This window comes from Parasteatoda tepidariorum, chromosome 10 (genome assembly GCF_982258835.1).
Source record: "Parasteatoda tepidariorum strain Cologne lab strain chromosome 10, Ptep-v5.0, whole genome shotgun sequence".
NCBI classification, from domain to species: Eukaryota; Metazoa; Arthropoda; class Arachnida; order Araneae; family Theridiidae; genus Parasteatoda; species Parasteatoda tepidariorum.
In genome coordinates this window covers 61,763,273-61,784,209 of record NC_141764.1, presented here as the reverse complement: position 1 = coordinate 61,784,209, position 20,937 = coordinate 61,763,273, and the positions used below count along the sequence as shown (strand labels likewise).

The window sequence follows — 20,937 nt, the reverse complement described above, 5'->3', positions numbered from 1 at the left end:
CATTTGTAGCTTTTTTGTTAGCTGCAAGTTTAAAGTTCATTGCTATTTTGAGAACAATTCTTTTCAAAATGAATCGAATTCCATCGAAATTTAGTCATTTTAACACTTCTGACTTCCGACCTACCCAAAAAATAACATGTTATAAATTTGTTTAAAATTCTTGTCTTTATTTATTAACATTGAAATGGTATCGAAGAAATGAAGCTGTCTGCACTTGAAATCATAAATTTGTAAACATAGTTTCAATCTTTTTTTAAAGTTTTCTTTTTTTTCCAATTTTTTATTGTTTTATAACAAGAACTTTCAACTAACAACTTCAGAATTGAAAATAATGATAATCATTACTTACATGTCATGTAACTTCTTTTTTCTGTATGTCCCCTTGATACAATCCAAGATAAAATCAACCAGGAACACAAGGCAATGTGATAATAAACCATCATACTTCAAAACAACACCATACCCCTCAGTGAAATCTCATCCAAGATAAGAATGAATTCATTTACATCTTAATGGTTGACATCATTAGTTAATTCTGGAATTAATCCTCGTGTAGATAAAAACAACTCTCACATCCACAAACGATTCTTCCTTTCAAGATGTAATATTGGTGTCTTTCCTAAGTTCACGAAAAGAAAGCGATGGGCCTCTTGAACTTTAGATCTTTCAGCATTGATAGAGACACTATTTAGATTAAAAAAGAAAATGGTTATTAAGAACGGCGATCGCCAAAAAAATCGCCGGCAACTATTTCTCTAACGATATGGGGACAAGTTTATGCGTGGGCTGATGAAATGGAATTTTTTTTTTCCTTCCAACTGACCGGAAGTTATTATTGGCTGTTTTTGACCGAGAGAGGGAAGTAATTATTTAAAAAATAAAAACACGTCATCGATAGTATCTTCTGCTGTAAGTTACTAAGAGCATCGCTTCCCAATTTTTTCAGGCTATAGAACTCTGAATGATCGAACTTCTTTTGGTAGACTCGCGACATTATAAATAAAAGTTAATTAGCAACTGTGAATAAGCTAACCAAATAAATTAGGCTTCTAATTATTTTGAAAATATTGAACATGAAGAATGTGAAAAAAATTAATATCAAGTATTAAGATATTATGAATTTGTACTTGATATATGCATATGCTGAAAACAGGTCCTGATTACCGCAAAGGCTCGAGAAGATAGAGCTTAAAACTCCAATTTTTTTTTTAAAGAAAAAATTAAGGGGGGTCCCAAGATGACTAAAAAATTGTTTTATTTCGAATCACATTTTTTTAAAATCTTTTAAAGGTTTGCAGAAGCGGGAGAATATATGCACTAATTAAGAAACACTGGAGCAGACTTCTACAATAAAAATTAGTTACTGTAGAATCAGAGTAAATTGAAGATATGATAGTTGTTATACAGTATAGAAATTGAACTTACTTTTTAGAAATTTGTAATTCCACTCTTTAAAATACAAGTATTTAACTTATTTACTTACTGAAACTATGCCAGAAACTAGACGAAAATGAATTGCTTTTGCCATATATTTTTCCGCTTTACTTTCACCCATACTCATATTACTAAACTACGCAACGATATGGTACCACCAATTCAGATTAAACCCCATACATTGAACCACATGCAACCATATGTAATATTAAATTTATCATAATAGGGATGGGGTGAGAGTATTAATGCTTTTGAGCCACTTTTGGAAATAATATTTGTAGCATTAGTAAGATTCATTTTAATTTTGCATAGAATTTAAGAAAACTTTTCCCAAACAATAAAAAGGGGAACCCGAAACGAGTCTAAGTTTCCCCTAACTTCAGAGGTTACTCGGGCCCTGGTTGAAAATTAATTAATATAAGCTTAATTATGGTTTTCAAAAAGAACTGTAATAAACGTTGATAATAATTATCAGAGAAATGTCATTCTTTATTCTTGAATTTAGTTACTTTATTTTGAATTAGTATGCTGGATGAAAAATGAATTTGGAATTTTTTATAAATCCATACTATTTCAAAGTTTATTCAATACATTAAAAAAAATGCCTTTTTTTTAAATTTTATTTACATACATAAGGATTTTTTGCTTTTACATATGTACCTTTTTACATGTATAATTTTATGCAACAAACCGAAATATTAAATTATGGATTGTTGATTGGATGTAAATATAGTCATTACTGACTAAAAAAATATCTCTTGGATTCTTAAAAATTTATTGTATTCTGAGCTGCAATTTTTTTTAATAATTCTCCTTCACTTGTTCATTGTAGATCACATAATAAGCTATATATTTAACAAAGTAAAATCTAACTTTTGCATTCAATTTCCAAAAAACTTTAAATGCAAATGTGTAAAATAGTGTTTTAAAATGGATACATGTAAAAGATGTTTTATCTAAAAAAAATTAAGTTTCAAAATGAAAATTTGTTTAATTTTTTTTTTTCATTATTGTTCTTAAAAAAAAAAACACTTAATTTTGATTATCATTTTCCGAGAACACAAATAATATCGAGAAAAAAAACATAAAATTGTACAAAAATACTTTTCATTTAATTAAAATCGCTTATGAGTTAATCACAAGATGTTAGACAATGTGTTAATATAAAACTTAATTGTCACCATCTTGGTTTAGTTCAGTTTTGATTAAATTTATTTACTGTAAATCTAAATTTTTTTAATTCTAATAAATAATTATTTAATCTTCTTACTCTAAATTCATACAAAACTTTTACAACAAAATAATTATAACTGAAACAATTCAGGCATACAACTGACAAAGATTTCAGATTTTTTTATGTTTTTAATGATATATACATATGTATATTAAAGAAATATATATTTTAAAATAAGTAAAAGTAATAAACTTATTTACTTTGAACCACTTCATATTTAGGTAAATTTTAAGATTGGTTATGTTTGGGCCCCGTGCATAACATGTAGTATGCCCCAAATTAAATTCTCTTACAATTCCACATTCCCCTTTCCCTAACTGGGTGAGAAACTTGCATTTTAGAAAACATTAAAGTTTATATCCATTCAAGATTCGTACAACCATTTGTGATGGATACATAAACGATGCTTATTGCTTGATTAATTTTATTTGAAATAACTTACTTTAGTGACAAAAAAGCTTAAAATGTGCAAAGTGAAAACATATAAGAAAAGTTTACTTTCCCCTTGCAACCTTATAAGGTAAATATATTTAGATGTATTTTTCTTCTTTTATAGTAATAATAAAATGAAAACAAGAATAAATAAAAAATTAATTTAATTATAAAACAACTAAAGCAAATTTATTACACTATTTACATAACATTATCACATATCGGGAGCTTTATTAGGTTTTCTTCGTAATATTCTTTTCTTCATTGCTTGTACCTTTTTGTGATGAACAGCTTCATTTTTCTTTTTCTCTTTATTGTGGGCTCTAGCCCGTAACCACATTGCTTTATTCTGTTTCTTTAGTTTCATTTGGTGAACAGTTTTAAGCATACTCAACACTTTAGAAACCTGTAATAATCACAACAATATAATAGAACTGGCAAAAAAATATATATAAAAATTAGAGTTTCTCAAGTCAGTTTTACTAGCTAAGTTAGTTCTTAATATACTTAAATTAGTTTATTAAGTTAGTTCTACCTTAATTACAAACGTGAATACTATTCGCTATAACCAGACCTGTATAACGTACACGAACGAGCGCACGCCGTTAGGGGAACATTTTTTTAACTATTACTGAAAAAGAAAAAATTATTTATTTTTACTCCTTTTTACTACCAATGAAAACGTTATTTAAAATCACGCATCGCGACTCCTAATTACACAATTTTAGATTCATACTTTCAAAATTTCATAACAAATATTTACGTATTCGTATTCAAGGGATTTCAAAGTCACTATTATGATTCGTGTTCAATTGACTTTATTATGCATAGGAATTTTTATTCAGGTGATTTCAAAATGAAATATCGGGATTTATATTCTAGCGATTTTAAAACGGAACATCAAGATTCATATTCATGTGATTTTATTTTATCTAAATCTGGCTATAACTAGAACGACAATCAGAAGCGAAAAAGTAAATTGCATGTCATCAGTAATTATAGTTTTATAGATAAATCAGGGATGTTATTGTATGTTTCAGAATACACTCAGCATCAATTACCCTTGCAGCCTTCAAAAATAATCAGGGTGAAATTTTTCTACTTTTGGAGCTGTTAGAGAAGAACATTTCCATGCAGCACAAACAACATAACAATGATACTATTTTATAAATTGGATCAGAGAAAATAAGGATAACTGGAACAAGCTTGGAGCCATTTTGAAGACAACTATAGAGGGGTTGATTGGAGTTATTGTAACATCAATAACATCATAGAGGTGAGTGCATTTTGCTCAAATCAATTATTTTTGTGACAAGTAAATAAAACTGAATAATTGGGAAAATTAATGATAAAAAGGGGTTACCCTACCCATGATGCACTTGTCTTTACTGAATCTTAGTGCAAAGCTTTATATTTACATTTTTTTTAAGATTTAAAGCAAGTGTTGAAAGTAAGATGTTGATAATATATCCTATAGATGTCACTTCAGCACTACAATGCATTAATTAGCTCAGACTCCATTCATACATAAACATATATTCTTGTTATTGAGTATTTTCTCTTATAGAGCGTGCTTGTTAATTTGACTTATGCAACACACTCATCTAGCATAGATTAAAGAAATAGAAATTCACACAAATGAAACCTGAGAATAGTGTAGTTTACATCATTGCACATACCTGGGACTATGAAATTCATAAAAGTAAGTGTATTTTGTTCTATAATGGATTCCTTTGATGATTTAAGGTGCAAAGGAAAAATAACTAACTCTATAACATTTTCATTAGTAACAAAAAATTTTTAATTTATTGAATGATGATAATGTTGATATTAAAGAAAAGGTCGAAGAATTAACAGATTGTTAAGAACAATTTCTTAATAAGAATTAAAATTTAAAGGCATTTCGAATCGAATATAAACTACTTAATATGTCACTCAGTAGAGTGGCTCCTATGAGTTTTATTACACCGGTGTGCAAAAATTAAGGAGAAAGTGGCTTTTCAAATGTAAGTTTGAACAGCAAGTGAAAATCGATAAAAATCATACAATAGGATCCTCAAAATCTAATAATACAGAAAAGTAAACAACTTGCGGGGAAAAAAACTGTTATCCAGAACTACAAAGAACTTTAAGATATATAAGCTTAAAACACAATTGTACAAACAACCAAAATGTCAATGTTACACAGGATTAGCAAGGAAAGTCTTTAGTGTGGGATATGATCACCACTGGCTGCTATGCAGGATTGGTATCGTCTGGCCGTGCTGAGGACCAGGTTGTTAAGAAGTTCTTGAGGAATCATTGCCAATTCCTGTTACAGTGCTAATCGCAGCTGCGGAATTGATGCTGGCGGGTGGGGGCATGCTCCCACATGTATTCCATTGGATTTAAACTTGGAGACCTTGCTGGCAATTCCATGCGAAATATCTTCACTCTCCAACAGTTTTGTGACAGCCACTGTACAATGAGGTGTAGCATTGTGTCCATGAAGACGTACTTAGAGCCTACAGCACCCCTAAAAAGTTGCACATGAGGGAGGAGAACCTCGATACAATAACGGGCACCAGTGACTGATTCCCCTTGGTATTGTAGATCAGTAGATGTGTTGTAGATCAGTACGGGTACCAAGCATGATAACGCCTCATACAACTCCTCTTCCAAATAGGTCTCTTTCAATGATGTCAGAGATGTTATTGCGCTTTTTTCGCTCTCTCCAGATGTGTATACATCCAGAATCGCTAGTCAAGCTAAATCTGCCCTCAACAACTTTTATAATAATTATTAAAAAAGCAGAATATTTTATATTTTGCATAGTAATGAGAGAAATATTAGTAATTTCATATATTACTGGTTGATTTTAGATTTTTCATACAATGGCAATAACATACTTGCTTGTAGGTATTTTAAAAAATTTTTTTTTTTTTTTGCCCTAAAAGAAAGTAAAATAAAAAAGATCACTACCTCTCGTTCATGTGGTTCTTTAATAACTGCAACACGTTCAGTTTCAGGATCCTTTGTAGTTTTATGCTTGTGGATGATCTTATCTTTGAAAGGCAAAGCTTTCTGGAGATTTTTAGGTACAACCAGAGGAGCAAATTGTTTGATTTGTCTTTCAATTGACTAAATTAAAGAAAATCAAACATTAACTTCTAGTTACACATGAGACAAACATTGCACAAAAAGGTGATTAAACAAAACAAAAAGTACCAAATGCAAAGAAATAATGCACAATAGTTTTTAAATTCCATTTATAAAATAGATTTTAAGCAGACAATTTTGTAATGTAGAATTGTTTAGATAAATATAAAAAGATTAACAAATGCTTTGACACTTTGCCGATCCATTGGAGAGATCTCCCCGTTTTGAAAACTATCAACACACAACTCATTGGGGACATCTCCCCATTTCGCAAGATTTATAGCTATTAAAAAAATGTGTAGTGGATAGTTTATATTATGTGTGAAATATTATGTGTAGTGGATAGTGGATAACTCGTTCTATCAGCAAACAGTCAATTTAGGATATTTCAAAAAGAGAAGTTAATCCATTTGTGTTGTAAACAGCACATATCATTTTAACTTCATAGCAAAAAACCTATTGAAGGAAAAATAAAATTGAGATTGAGAAAAAATAATTCAATCGAAACTGCATGATTTGCTTGCATCTCAGATTGTTGTGATCACAAGTTTTGTAATAATTTCAGATATCTAGCGACAAAAATAGTTTTTATTAAGTTTTTTAAAATAATGATTTACAAGAAATTGAATACATAAAAAAAAATAAATAAATAAAAATTTTTAGTCTTAAAAATCTTATTTCCTGGAGGGAATTATGTAAGCAGTTTACCTATTTTATGTTAAGCATTTGATTAAACAATCAAAATGATTTTTCTTATAAATGTTAGGTTTTCACTTAATTTTTTAAACTTATTATTAGATCTGAAAGGTATGACATAGATCGTTTTTTATTCTTTGAAAGAAACGTATCAGCAGTTTCAAAAAATTACCCTTTGGCTGGAACACACAAGATTAAAAACATAGGTAACACTAATATCGCCTGGTTTTATTAAAGTAAATGTTTGACTGATTGAAAATTTAATAAAAAACATCATTTGTTATTTCAAATCAAGAGAATAAAATTTGTTGAAATCTATTAAGATTTATGCCTTTCTTCTTTTGGATTATCTGCGGTTATCATGTCATTTGATTTCCCATATAATTAAAAACTCATTTATATGCAAAACGTCGATGCAAAATAAATTCACATTTAAAAAAAAAAAATAGAATGTGCTTAAATTAGAATGTGTAAATATTTTAAACATGTTAGACGATCTCCAGTTTCTTATTTTTACAATATTGCACAACAATGTGGATGGATTACCACTAACAGAAACAGTTATGATAAATTGTTATTGTTGTTAATTTACGTCACACTAGAGCTGCACAATGGGCTATTGGCGACGGTCTGGGAAACATCCCGGAGGGTGATCCGAAGACATGCCATCACAATTTTGATCCTTTGCCGAAGGGATGACACCCCCGCTTCAGTAGCCTGACGACCTGCGCGCGAAGTCGAGCACTTTACGGTAGCACAGTTTAACGAGGACCAATACCGCACAGCCTCGGTCCCTACGCTGACTGATCCAAGTGGTCACCCACCCGCACACTCACCGTAGCCAGTGATGCTTGACTTCGGTGATCTGCTGGGAACCGTGTCTTAAAGATCAGTCCACTGCGGGACACAGTTATGAAAAAATATATATATATATAATTATTAATTCTTTACTTGTACTATCAGATGTTTAACACCTTATATATTTCAATTATTAATGACCTACAAAATCAATCCAGCTAAAGTACAGCATAATTTAAGATGTAATTGTCTATGGAAGGCATGATAGCCTATCCTCATACATGATATGTGTATGCTTTAAAGTTGCAAAAAAAAGGGGAGGGAGGCTTCTTCTGAAAAAAGCTGGACCCGTTGGTTTTCATTTAAAAAAAAAAAAACTAGCTTTTATTTGAAAATGCTCGTCTTTTTGGGCTTATTTTTTGATATTTTATTCAAAATTAACATGCACATATTTGAATCAATTTCATTAATTACTATCCTGAAAATCCGTTACATTAATTGTACTGAATTTCAAATAAATTAAATAAATAGTCAATTTTAACGATGCAATTACTGCTCTATATTTGATTCAAAATCAGACAGGTTAGCCTCAAATTGTTCTAAACATATTTCAATGATGTTCTCATTTATTCTAACTGTGCTTTACATTGATTCAGATTAATTATTTTTTTTAAATTGTACTAATTCTTTTATTAAACTGTACATGATGTTTGAAAAAATTACTATATTTTGTATAAAAAAAATTGGGCAATTAGTAATTATAGTGAATTTTGTATTAGTCAAATACTCATGCTGTATTAAATAAGTTGATTTCTATGAAGTTTGAAGTTGTTGCTTTGAAAGTGCAAATTAACTGCTCCAAATTGTTTTTAACACACAATCACATCAATATATTTTTATATTTTATAATCATCGTTCAACAACCGACCCAATTGTGGGTTTACGGCTGCAATGTTCATCTCTGTAGCCTGGTAATTTTGAACCCAATCCAGAAGACAAGGGAACTCCTGGATCAAGCATTGAGAGAAATTTGCTTTCATGGAAGACTTTTTGATGGAACTAAACTGCATTAGAGTTACATGAAGAGGAAAACCACAAAAAACTTTCCCAGGTTAGCCTGATGGCCAGGGAACTCAAACCCGGAATTCACATTGACTAGCCATCGTTAGAATTCAAACCTGGTTCACCTCATTTGAAGGCAAACGCTCCATCCCCTGAGTCACCACAGCCCCAATCACATCAATATAGTAATAAATTAACAGTTTTATGCCCCTTTTATATTGTTACAGTTTTTGAAAAATCTTAGATCTGATAAAAAGCCAGATTTGTTTGCCCTGGCTAAAATCCTTCAAACTTGGCAACTATAAATAGTTCTAAATTTATGCAAAACTTTAATGCATATTTCAAAAATGCAGAAAGCCTCTGCTAAATGTAGAAGAGTTGGCAGCTATTAAGTATAACTTACTATATATTTTGAATCTTCAGAAACGGGTGCAGAAAGTCCCTTATCAAAACGTAACTTTCCAAGTGTACGTGCACCTTGCCATTTAGACTTGGCATCAGGAGGTAACAGTAGAGACGTAACAGGTATACAGAATTGTGGCACAGTCACTGTGACCCATGTTCTTAAAAACACAATATCTAAGGAATAACAAGAAAGGTAAACAGACATTTTTTATAATACAATACATGATTTTTTTTATTTTACAGGATTGTCACTCAAATTTGGAAGGAAAAAAATTCCCTGTGATTTCCCTGTAATATTATACACAATATATTAAGAGGAAAGAATTACTGTGCTCTTGCTCTTGTATTTTATTTTATCCGTCGTTGAACAGCCGACCCAATTTTGGGTTTACGACTACTAATGTTCAACTTCGTAGCCTTGTATTTTTTTAACCTATCCTGAAGACAAGGAAACTCCAGGATCAGTACCCCAGTGGTATTGATTTGTAATGGGAACATGGAGGACTTTGCGACTCGACAGATTTAATGTGCATCAGTCACCATTTACTACACAGGGAGTCTTCAGCAGACGGGGATCGATCCCACGACCCCTTGGACAAGGAGCCAGTGCCCTACCAACCAGGCTATCCCAGCCTTTGCTCTTGTATGAGCAATATTGGGTTAACTATACTTGTTTTAATTGCTGGAAGAACTTAAGAGTAAAAAAGGAACAGGTGAACATACTTAAATAATGCTATAGTAAATGAAATAGTTTAGTATAGCTGAAATATTTCCCTTAAATATCCCATAGATTGCTCTTTGAGTGGTCACCATGTAATAAAAAACAAATTCCCTGTATTTTCCCAGTTTGTAAAGAAAAAATCTCCTTTTTCCCTTTTACTTTTGGTGATTTTTAAATTCACTATATTTTTCCTGTTCTCTCTGTGGAGTGCCAAACCTGTTTTAATACAATCATTAAGTTAGTTTGAGAGATATAAAGCTTAAAACTTCTTTTACCTACAATGAAAACTCTTGGGAGCAACCACAGAAAATGTCGCTAATGGAGGTTGGTTGTTCTTAGCGCTTACCTCGATTGTTAACATAGGAACATAATTATTCGCTAACGATTTTAATTTTAGTCAGTGTCATTTTCTTCGTGTGGAAATGGCAATTTTGTTGGCATTATGAAAACCAGATAGATCAATAAAAATGATCCCTACTATGTGCATAAACATATTTATCAATTATAAATTATAAACATATTTTAAATAAATAAGTAATTATGTTTTTTGTCTAAATTTGCATTTAATTTTACATCATAAAACTTAGTTAGCTTCAAACGATGAGAAGAGGTTAGATTGTTAGAGATGTTTTAGTTTTTTCTAAAATAACTTTTTTTTTATAATTTAACTTTCAACTCTAAAAATAAATATTTGATAGCATCCTTTTAGTGCACTCTTACTACAACATGAGGTTACAAATCTCTTTCAGAGATCGTAAAAAAAGAGCCCACTAAATAAGAGCCTTACACAAATATTTTGAATGCATTTCAATCTACTTATTTGTTTTGCTAATTTTTTTTACTTTACTTTTTTTTTTTTTTTTTTTTTTTTTTGCATGTTACCTTTTTTTACCTATTCCACATTTGGTGCAGAGGCTTGCCTGGTTGCAAGAAAAGTTTTATGAGTCTCTCTTAAATGTTTTCTTAAATACAGAATTTATAGAAAAATTACGTGCCTCCCAAAAGTGGTCATAAATAGAGGAGGTCGCTACATAGAAGTGGACATTACGAGAGGTATTCAATTTAGCAGATGAAGATAAATATATAGTTTGAATTTTTTTTAAATTTTAATACTTTAATTTACAAGGCGCACATAAAATAACATGAGGTATTAGAGCACCATAACATTTGAAATAAGTGGTGAAATTTTAAAATTATATTAGCTTGATTGAAAACAAAGAGCTATAAAATACATAAAAAAATAATTTTACGTACCACTTTTCTGTATTTTATCTTCAAAAGTAGCTCTGAACACACCTGGAGGATCCTATTAAAAAAAAATAATAATTATTAAAAGGGCATTAGAACATTTTTTTATTTGAAAACTTACATAATTTATCATAAAATAATATTTAAAAAATGAAAACAACTCTGCTGTACATTTTATCCAAAAATACAAACTGCTAAGTTCTCCTTAGGAATAAAAAAGGGCAGGGCAACTACCTATTGGAAAAGGACACTATAAGTTTTGAAAAAGCATTTATTCAACATCGTAAAAATTTATCAAAATGTGTTACATTATTGACTGAATTTGATCTTCAACAATTTTTAAATTACTCCCTTATACTATTTTATGTGTATATTTAAAAAAAATAATTCTCTCTCATCACCAGAATAAGAGAAAATTTGTAACTAATAAAAATAATTAAAGGCATGCTAATAGATAATCTCCGGGCATACATTTTATGAAAAAAGTAAACTAAAAAATATTATTAATTGATAAAAAAATAACTTAAAAGACCTTTATATAATTTAAACTGAAAATTATGAGAAAATTAACATTAAAAGTTGCATTTCTTTTCTTTTTTCTAAACTTATTTATTTAAAAACTTATTTTTCAAAATTAAAACCATTAAAAATTTATTAATATCTCCTCCCCCCTCTGAAAAAAGAGATATCGATAAAAAGTCAACGACTTGAGACTAATCCTAACAAAGTGTCCTAACAGTAATTAGAATTAAACCTATAATTTTACAGATATAGTGTGTAATTATTATTTAAACAATGAATTATTTTTTTTAAATGGAATATGAATAAAAAAGGCAGTGTTTTTAAGAGATCGGCAATTTATTTTTACAAAAAGGACAAGGAAGAGGGTGTATTTATAGGGATCAAAGGGCAGGCCACCCAACTAGTAACACTTAGGAAAAACACTATGAACTGATTTTAAAAAAAAATTTCATATCTTATTATAGTTCGCATTTTAACATTGAAATAAATTAACAGTTGTGATATAAAATTTCTAAAAAATTATTATTTTTCATTCCTAATATATTCTAAAATACTTAACTCTCACATAATGAAATAACCTTCCTTTGAAACAACAATTTTTAGGTATAAAGACTATTTTTACAAAGAAAATCTTTAAAAACGTTTTATAAATAAAAATTTATGAGACAGAAAAGTTTTTTTTTTCATGTTATATTCAATGCATAAATATGGAAGCTGATTTATAAGTAACATCTTTTAATATTTATTTTTAAATGAAACATTATTCCTCAGTATAACACAAAAAATTTTCAAAAATAAATACAGCTAACAAAAACTTCTTTTTTCATCCACTAAATAAAAAGAAAAAAATAAGGGAAAAACAAAATTTTAGAAAGATAATTATAAACCACAAGGAAAAAAAACTCAAGATATATTTTATTTAAAATAAGTTTTTTAAAAAACTTTGGATTAAAATATATCTTTTAATTAGACAACCTGTTTTTACACCAGAAAATAATATCAATGTAAATAATACAATTGTAAAGATTTGCATTTGCCGAAGACTTTCAAAAATCGGCGAATACTTTTGATATTTGGCTAATTATTTGAAATCTGTAGCGCGGGCCCTGATGACCTAACGACCAACACTCATGATAATGCTGGATTTTTCTTACTAGTCTCATATTTTAAAAACTCTAAAAAGCAGTTTTATTATTAAATTGAGTTTAATTATTATCTATTATTAAATTTTTATTATTATCTATTTTTATTATTATCTATTATTAAATTTTTATTATTATCTATTTTTATTATTATCTATTATTAAATTTTTATTATTATCTATTATTAAATTTTTATTATTATCTATTTTTATTATTATCTATTATTAAATTTTTATTATTATCTATTATTAAATTTTTATTATTATCTATTTTTATTATTATCTATTATTAAATTTTTATTATTATCTATTTTTATTATTATCTATTATTAAATTTTTATTATTATCTATTTTTATTATTATCTATTATTAAATTTTTATTATTATCTATTTTTATTATTATCTATCATTAATAAGGCAATTTTATTACAAAGAAGCAACCATAATGAAGCTTATGAAAAATAAATATTAACACTTGGAGAATAAGGCATACTAGCTACAATTATTCCATTCATTATATATTATATAATGTGTCCTAAAAACTATTAATTATTAAAACAAATAATCTAGTTTAGATATGAAAAAAATCATAAAAAATATTAAACTATGAAGTTTACTAAAGATTTAACTTACTCTAATGGCTTTTTTGATTTGTCCTCTGATACCACTTACAGTTCTAAGAGCTGCTCCTTCATATTTTCCAACTTCTAAGGAAGAATGGAACATACCCTAAAGTATTAAATTCAAAAAATATATAAATTTCTGTCCTCTTCAAAGATGCATATTAAGTTTCGGTTATAGAAACAAAGCAGGAAAAAAAAAATTTACCTCAATAAAAGCTGTTTTCTTGAACACTTGCAACGGGGTTCCAAGTAATTTTAGCTTTTTAACAATATTTGTAGTTTCATTCACTTCGGTTATGCTACCCACAGCTGCGATTCTAAAATTGAACTAAAATAGGGAAAAAAATTATAATTTAAGGTGATGAGTTTCCTTCCACGCTAATAAGGAAAACATAATATTGGCATAATATAAAAATATGCCAAAGGTGCCATAAAGCACATTTTATTATGTAATTAAATACAATATCAAAGTTACTATATGAAGCACAAGGTTACTATATCAAGCACAACAAAACAATAACAAGGTTGAACATTTGTACAACAGTAAGAGGAGCATTTACAAAAATTGAGAGGAGAATTCCGTCTATTTTGTTGAGTATTTTATAAACTTGAGCAAAAAAAAAAAAAAAAAATTAATTTACTAAGACAACTTCAATAGAGGTTAACTCAATCCAGTGTTTTCATCATAGAAAAAAAATGGGTGAGAATTTCTCACCCTTTCTCAAAAACAGGGTGAGATTTCAGAAAGTTAAGTGAGATTTCTAAAAACTAAAAAAACACAAATAGACTAAATCATTTCTTTTATTATAATACATTTTTAACGTCTTCTATTTTTTAAAGCATTGAATATTCTTGCTGCATCATCATAGAAGACTTTGCCTTTACTAGGTATTTGTCCATCTTACATTAGTGCATAAAAAATTCGAACGTCTTACATGAAAAAACCTTACCTACGGTAAACACGTGGTTGCACAGAAATGTGTCCTGAAAGGGGTTCAGTGGTTCGGTTGTGTTCTTTTGTTCGAAAAGGTTCTGAACAATACTGGTAAATAGGGAAGCTAGATAACGGAGCAAATGTTGAAAATAATGAAAGATCCAGGAAGAAAAGTGAAACGGATTTTGTTCTAAATAGCGTAATTCGAAGCTTCTTCCAAAATGCGAGAAATTCGCGAATTTTGAAATTGATTTATAGAATGCGCGAATTTCTCGCAGTAATAATTTTTTAATGCGAGAAAAGAAAAAAATATCCAAGATTCTCGCGTTCTCGCGCTGTAGTGAAAACACTGCAATCACTCACTCAATAGAGGCTAGAGTACAGCTCTTTTCTGCCTTTCTTTATTTTGGCTTTTTGCCATAATTGGGAGAATAGCGATAGATCAAGGACAAAGACCGATGAAAAGCTAGTGATGTTTTCTTGAAGAACAAAAAACAGTTGTAGTTGTAATTTATTTATGATGCATTAGAGCGAGACAATGGGCCATTGGCAACGGTCTGGGAAGTATCCCTGAGGATGATCAAAAGATGTGCCATCACAATTTTGATGATCTGCAGAAGGGATGGCACCCCTACTTTAGTAACCTGACACCCTGTACACAAAGCTGTGCACCTTATGGTAGAACTGTGTCTTAAAGACAATAACGAAAAACAAAACGTTTTATTACGTTAAAAAAGATTGTTTTCAAATATGTTTCAAAAATTTTATTTTTCTACAATGTGTTAAAGTCTATATATGAATCAACACAAAGATCAATATTTCATAGAAAATCTTTTAAAAAAATCTTTTATAACATTTTTTTTTTAGTATTTAACCAATATCTTAAATTAAAACAATGTACTTACTGATATTTCATGTACAGTTTGTACGCCAAGTATTCCAGACTTTTGTTGTGTTATAGGTCCTACGTAATAAAAGAAAGCACATTAGATATATATAAAAAAAAATTATATAGAAAACAAGCATTTACATTCAAATGTAACTGTAGTAAAAGAAACATACCCCAGAAAGCAGCCATACAATGTAAATGCTTAGGTGTGTATTTCAAATGTCGATTTCTTTTGTTGTGATCAACAATATAATACAATGGAACAGTTTGAAATCTTCTCCAACCAAGAGAAACAATAAGGGGGTCTCTCGTTTTCAAAATCTTTGGATACCACCTATGCTTCTTTATACGAGCCTAAAAATATTGCACTAAGTAATCAAACTCGTAAAAAAAAAAAAGATGAAAATGAATTCAAATAAAGATCGAATCATAAATTCACATATTTAACTAAACAATTATCAAACTATATAGCTAAAATAACAGTCTAAATAAAGCTTTGGTCACTTTTATACTTTGTTTCCACTAGCAACTTTAAGCTTTTTTAAGCAACACTTGAGCTTTTTTAACTCGTTTTAAGCTTTCTTATCTTATTTTTTCTAAGGGAGTGGGAAATATGCTCCTCAGAAACTTTATTAATCTTTAAACCTTAATCAGGAGCTATTTTCAGGATTTGGAGACCTCATTAAATACAAAAAATAATAGTAATTGTAGTGTGCGGACATCTTCGCCAGAGGGCGCTTCGCACACTCACCTCCGAAAAAGTAATTAAAGTGAGAGAGAAGCATTCTCGGGACTGACTTGCGAAGTCAGATAAGATCATGTCACTAATTTACCTTTTCTTTTTATATTATTTTTGTATATGTCAATAATAAACAGTGTTGTCTATATAAGTGATAGTTATTTATGAGAACCAACCACATAATATTCATGAAGGAATATTACATTGGCGCCTCTTTTTTTCATATTTTTATGGAAAATGGCTTTCCTAGCGAAAGGTAGGAAAGAGGATTTGCAGTTTATTGCTGCTGAATTGGGTGTTGAGAACACCCAAGATTTAAAACTTTATGAGTTAAAAACAGCGATTATTCAGAACACTAATTACGAAGAACATTTTGTTAGAGAAATGTTATCTTCAATAATCGATAGACGAAAAGAAGAAAATGAAACGAAAAGAAAATATGGAGTTAGAATTGCGAAAAGCTACTTTAGAAGCAGAAAAGGCGAAGCTCGATTTGGAATCCCAGTTAGAACGCGAGAAAATAATTTTAGAGAAAACAAAACTTGAGAAAGAATCACTTTTGGAATTAGAGCGTATTAATTTAGAGAAAGTTAAATTAGAGAGTACGCTTAAGAACCCAAATAGTGTAATGATCTCCGAAAATATAAATATAAATTCAGTCGAGAATTTCATACATAGCGTTCGCACTTTAACTCTGCCGATTCCTAAGAGAACAGAAGGGTGGAATTTATTTTTTTCATCCCTAGAGAGAGCTTTTAATACAAAAAAGGTACCCGAAGAATTAAAGGGAGAAATTTTGTTAAATTTAATGGGGGAGAAAGCTGCCAATATTTTGATTTACATTAAGGATGAGGATATAAAGGATTATCGAAAAATAAAAGACACTATTCTTAGAGAATTTGAACCAACGCCGGGAGCATGTTTGCTAAATTTTCAGAGAGCAAAACGTTTACCGAATGAAACCCATGTCCAATTTGCATCACGTTTGGCTACCGGTTTTAAGCAGTATTGTAAATTGCGAAACGTTTCTGATTTCGAAACATTAAAAGAACTAATAGTTAGTGACAAATTATATCAATCACTCGATCAGGAAACCGCGACGCACATAAACATAAAACAGGAAAGAAATTGGTTTAAGCATTTGATTTTGGGTAAGGAGTGCGATTTATATTTTACATCAAAAAATAAATCTTTTTACGAAGTGCATTCACCTAACGCTAGATGTATCACAAACGAATATAATTCGCGAGACGAAAGGAAATATATTCCTCCTCAAAAGCGGAGAGAGGAATTGAAATTAAAAGAAAATAAAATAAACAAAAAACTAGAATGTTACATATGCGGAGAAAATCATTTAGCAAAACATTGTGGGAATAAATATTCGAAAATGAAAATTAAAGAAAATGCTGTCATTGCAAAAATCTCCTCCGAACATTTTTATCCATCTGTTGACCTTCACCCTTTGAAGTATGTATCAGTGCACCTGGGAGGGGGGAAGGAATTGAAATGTGTAATAGATTCTGGAACTCAAATTTTTGTTTGTAATTCGAATTTGATTCCTGGCGCCGCTGATGAGGAATATGGAAAGATTATTTTGAGTTCGGCGTTTGGTGAGCATGTTGAGTTGCTAAGTTAATAAAAACAAGGGTCTCATTGAATAGAGATTCGGCATTAAATTATCCCGTAGAATGCATAATTGCACTGACAGATAAATTAAATGTAGATGCGTTGATACCACCGTTTTTGTATGAGAAACTGATTTCGTCAGACTTGGAGAGTTCTTGCGAGGGGGAAAGCAGTGAAAATCGGTGCGTATTGCAAAAAGAATCAGCACACGTGTTATTACAACAAATTAATGAAAAGGATATTTTGTCAGAGGGGGAAGAGAGCGGTTGCTCATTGAGTGGGAGTGAGACGAATATTTTAAATGAAGATTCTAAATTTTTTTCGGATTATTATAAATTAAAAGAAGAGCAAACTAATTGTATTTCATTAGAGAAAGTTCGCGCAGAATTAAAACAAAACAAAGGCAATTTTATTTTAATGGATGGATTAATTTACCATAAGGATAAAATTCTTAATGAATCAGTTATACAGTTAGTTTTACCAAAATGTAGGCAAAATAAAGTTTTAAAATTGGCACACGAATCCGTTTTTGGGGGTCATATGGGGGTTAGGAAAACAAAAGAGCGAATAAAATATAGTTTTTACTGGCCGAATATGAGGAAAGATATAACGGAATTCGTCCAAACTTGTGAAGGGTGCCAACTTAGAAAAACTGAGAAAATTGGCGATAGAGCGCCCATAACTCCTGTGGTTCGTCCCGAACTTCCTTTCAAAATTGTGAATGTGGATGTCATTGGTCCTATAGACCCACCATCTAGCAGAGGACACAAATATGTACTTTGTCTTGTTGATCAAAATACTCGCTGGCCTGAAGCTGTGCCGTTGAAATCGCTATCTGCTAAAACAACTTGCGATGCTTTACTTACAATTTTTACAGGAACTGGTATACCCAACGTTATAGCTAGTGATCAGGGGACTAATTTTAAGTCTGCCCTAACTCAAGAATTTCAGAAGCGTATTGGTTCGAGTCCCAGATTCTCCTGTCCGGGTTATGCTGCTGCGAATGGACTAGTGGAAAGGTGGAACCGAGTACTAAAGGATATGTTGCATCACGTAATACGTGAAGATCCAAGAGGTTGGGACCTGCAACTCCCGTTTCTGCTATTCTCGTACCGAGAGGTTCCAAACACCACTACTGGGGTATCTCCTTTCAAGCTACTCTATGGTAGAGAGGCCCGAGGTCCATTGTCTATCCTTAAATCATCTTGGTCTGGTGAAATTAGAATCCCTACCACTTTGTCTCAGTCAGCTGTTGACTATCTTCAAGAACTGAAAGTCAGACTGGAAAAGGCTGCTGAAAGTGCCTCATTGATGGCTGCTGACAAACAGAAAGCATACAGTGACTATTTTAATAAAAGATCTTCAGTACGAAATTTTAGTGTCGGTGAACATGTAGTACTTTTAATCCCTGATTCTGCTGATAAAATATATGCCCGATGGACTGGTCCAGGTGAAATTGTCAAGCACTGTTCCCCACATTCTTACATGGTAAAATTACCAGATGGGAGAGTGAAACAAGTGCATGTAAACAAGATAAGGAGATTTCATGCTAGAGTTAATTCAATTGGTGTGATATTTGAAAATGAGGACGAATTTGGTGAAATTATTACAGTACCTGAAACGAACATTGGAAAAGTTATGTTTGATTCACAATTGGACTTAGAACATTTGAGTGATGATCAGAAAAGAAAATTAATTTTTTTGCTGAGTAAACATCAAGAACTTATGACTGGAAAATTAAAGCAAATGTTAAAGAGCATAAGATTCGACTCATACCTAACAGTGAGAGAGAGAGGCCTTATATATACCGTATTCCGGATGCTTTGAAAGGAAAAGTAGATGAACAGATAGAAGAGCTTTTAGATGCTGGTTTAATAGAAGAGAGTTCAGCTAAAATTGCTTATCCAGTGGTGTGCGTTAGTAAAAAAGATGGAGGGATGCGGATGTGCATCGACTATCGAGCGTTGAATGCTGTGACTATAACGGACGATTTTCCTATGGAAGATACTACTGAGTTAATACATACTATAGGGAAAGCTAATGTAATCTCAAACCTAGATCTGCTAAAAGGTTACTATGCTATTCCCATGGAGGAAGCAAGTTACGATTTAACTTCCTTTAAAACTCACAATTCTCAGTACAGATTTCGAGTTATGCCGTTTGGACTCCGAAATGCTGCAGCAACGTTTCAGAAAGTCGTGAACAAGGCCCTAGCACCATTTAAAAGATTTTCACGAGCATATATAGACGATATTGGTATATTTTCTAATAGTTTTGAGGAACATCTAGTACATCTGGAGTTGATTCTGAAAAGATTAGAAGAACTCAATTTCACTGTTAACCTGAATAAATGTTCTTTTGCCAAACCAAGTATCAAGTTTTTGGGACATATCATCGGTTCGGGTGAACTCCAGCCCGATCCAGAAAAAGTTCGAGTCATTCAACAACTTCCAAGACCAAATACTACGAAAGAATTGAGAAGTGTACTTGGATTATGTGGTTTTTACCGAGATTATATTCCAAAATATGCTGAATTAGTGTATCCTCTAACAGAATTGACAAAAAAGCGAGTGCCGGAAGAAATTCCCTGGAGTGAGGTGCATGACTCTGTGTTCTCACGTCTCAAACGAGCCCTTGTAGAAGCCCCATCACTTTACACACCAGTGCCCGGTAATCCTTACATTATTTACTCAGATGCATCACAGATTGGAATAGGAGCCTGTCTTTCTCAGCGAATAGGAGATAAAACTTTCCCAGTGTCTTACGCTAGTCATAAATTGACCAAAACACAACAAGCCTGGTCAACTATAGAACGAGAAGCTTACGCTATTGTGTGGTCATTAAAGAAATTTGAGTCGTTGATATTTGGCTCTGAAATAGAATTTTACACTGACCACAACCCCTTACCGTATTTAACGAAGTGTGCTCCTCAGTCATCTCGGTTACAGCGATGGGTGTTCGCTCTTCAAAAGTATAATATAATTTTGAAACATTGCCCTGGTTCCAAAATGCCGCATGCGGATGCATTATCTCGTCTGTTTCCAAATACTCTGACTTAAATATTGACTGTTCACATTTTGATAATTTAAAGTTTTTTTTTTTTGATTTATATATTATTTTGATTTTATAAGCAAGTTATAAATTTTAATAGTTTAATGCTACGTTATGTTAAAAAATTGAGTGCATTACCTGATTATTGAAAATGTTTTATTATTTGAATTTAAATACATTATTTGCATTATTTGAAATATTCATTAATATTAGTGATGAATATTAATTGTCATTTTAGTTTAAA

General features: G+C 30.7%; 2 protein-coding genes across 6 annotated transcripts in view; both read right to left on the bottom strand.

Moving 5' to 3' along the window:
• LOC107456991 (uncharacterized) overlaps positions 1–640 on the bottom strand; it is a 69,362-nt gene extending 68,722 nt beyond the window's left edge. Inside the window, exon 1 of the mRNA XM_043047851.3 lies at positions 350–640. Coding sequence (XP_042903785.3) covers positions 350–443 — 94 coding nt within the window. The 5' untranslated portion in view covers positions 444–640. The remainder of the gene's footprint in view (positions 1–349) is intronic.
• A 2,607-nt stretch (positions 641–3,247) lies between these two features.
• Positions 3,248–20,937, bottom strand: part of LOC107456994 (ribosome biogenesis protein BMS1 homolog) — a 44,317-nt gene continuing 26,627 nt past the window's right edge. For all 5 annotated transcript variants that reach the window (XM_043047853.3, XM_043047854.3, XM_043047855.3 and 2 more), the window contains exons 19-26: positions 15,451–15,631; positions 15,294–15,352; positions 13,660–13,782; positions 13,465–13,560; positions 11,175–11,226; positions 9,198–9,373; positions 6,062–6,220; positions 3,248–3,506 (exon numbers count right to left, since the gene is read on the bottom strand). In XM_043047853.3, the coding sequence (XP_042903787.2) occupies positions 3,315–3,506; positions 6,062–6,220; positions 9,198–9,373; positions 11,175–11,226; positions 13,465–13,560; positions 13,660–13,782; positions 15,294–15,352; positions 15,451–15,631 (1,038 nt within the window). In that variant the 3' untranslated portion in view covers positions 3,248–3,314. The remainder of the gene's footprint in view (positions 3,507–6,061; positions 6,221–9,197; positions 9,374–11,174; positions 11,227–13,464; positions 13,561–13,659; positions 13,783–15,293; positions 15,353–15,450; positions 15,632–20,937) is intronic.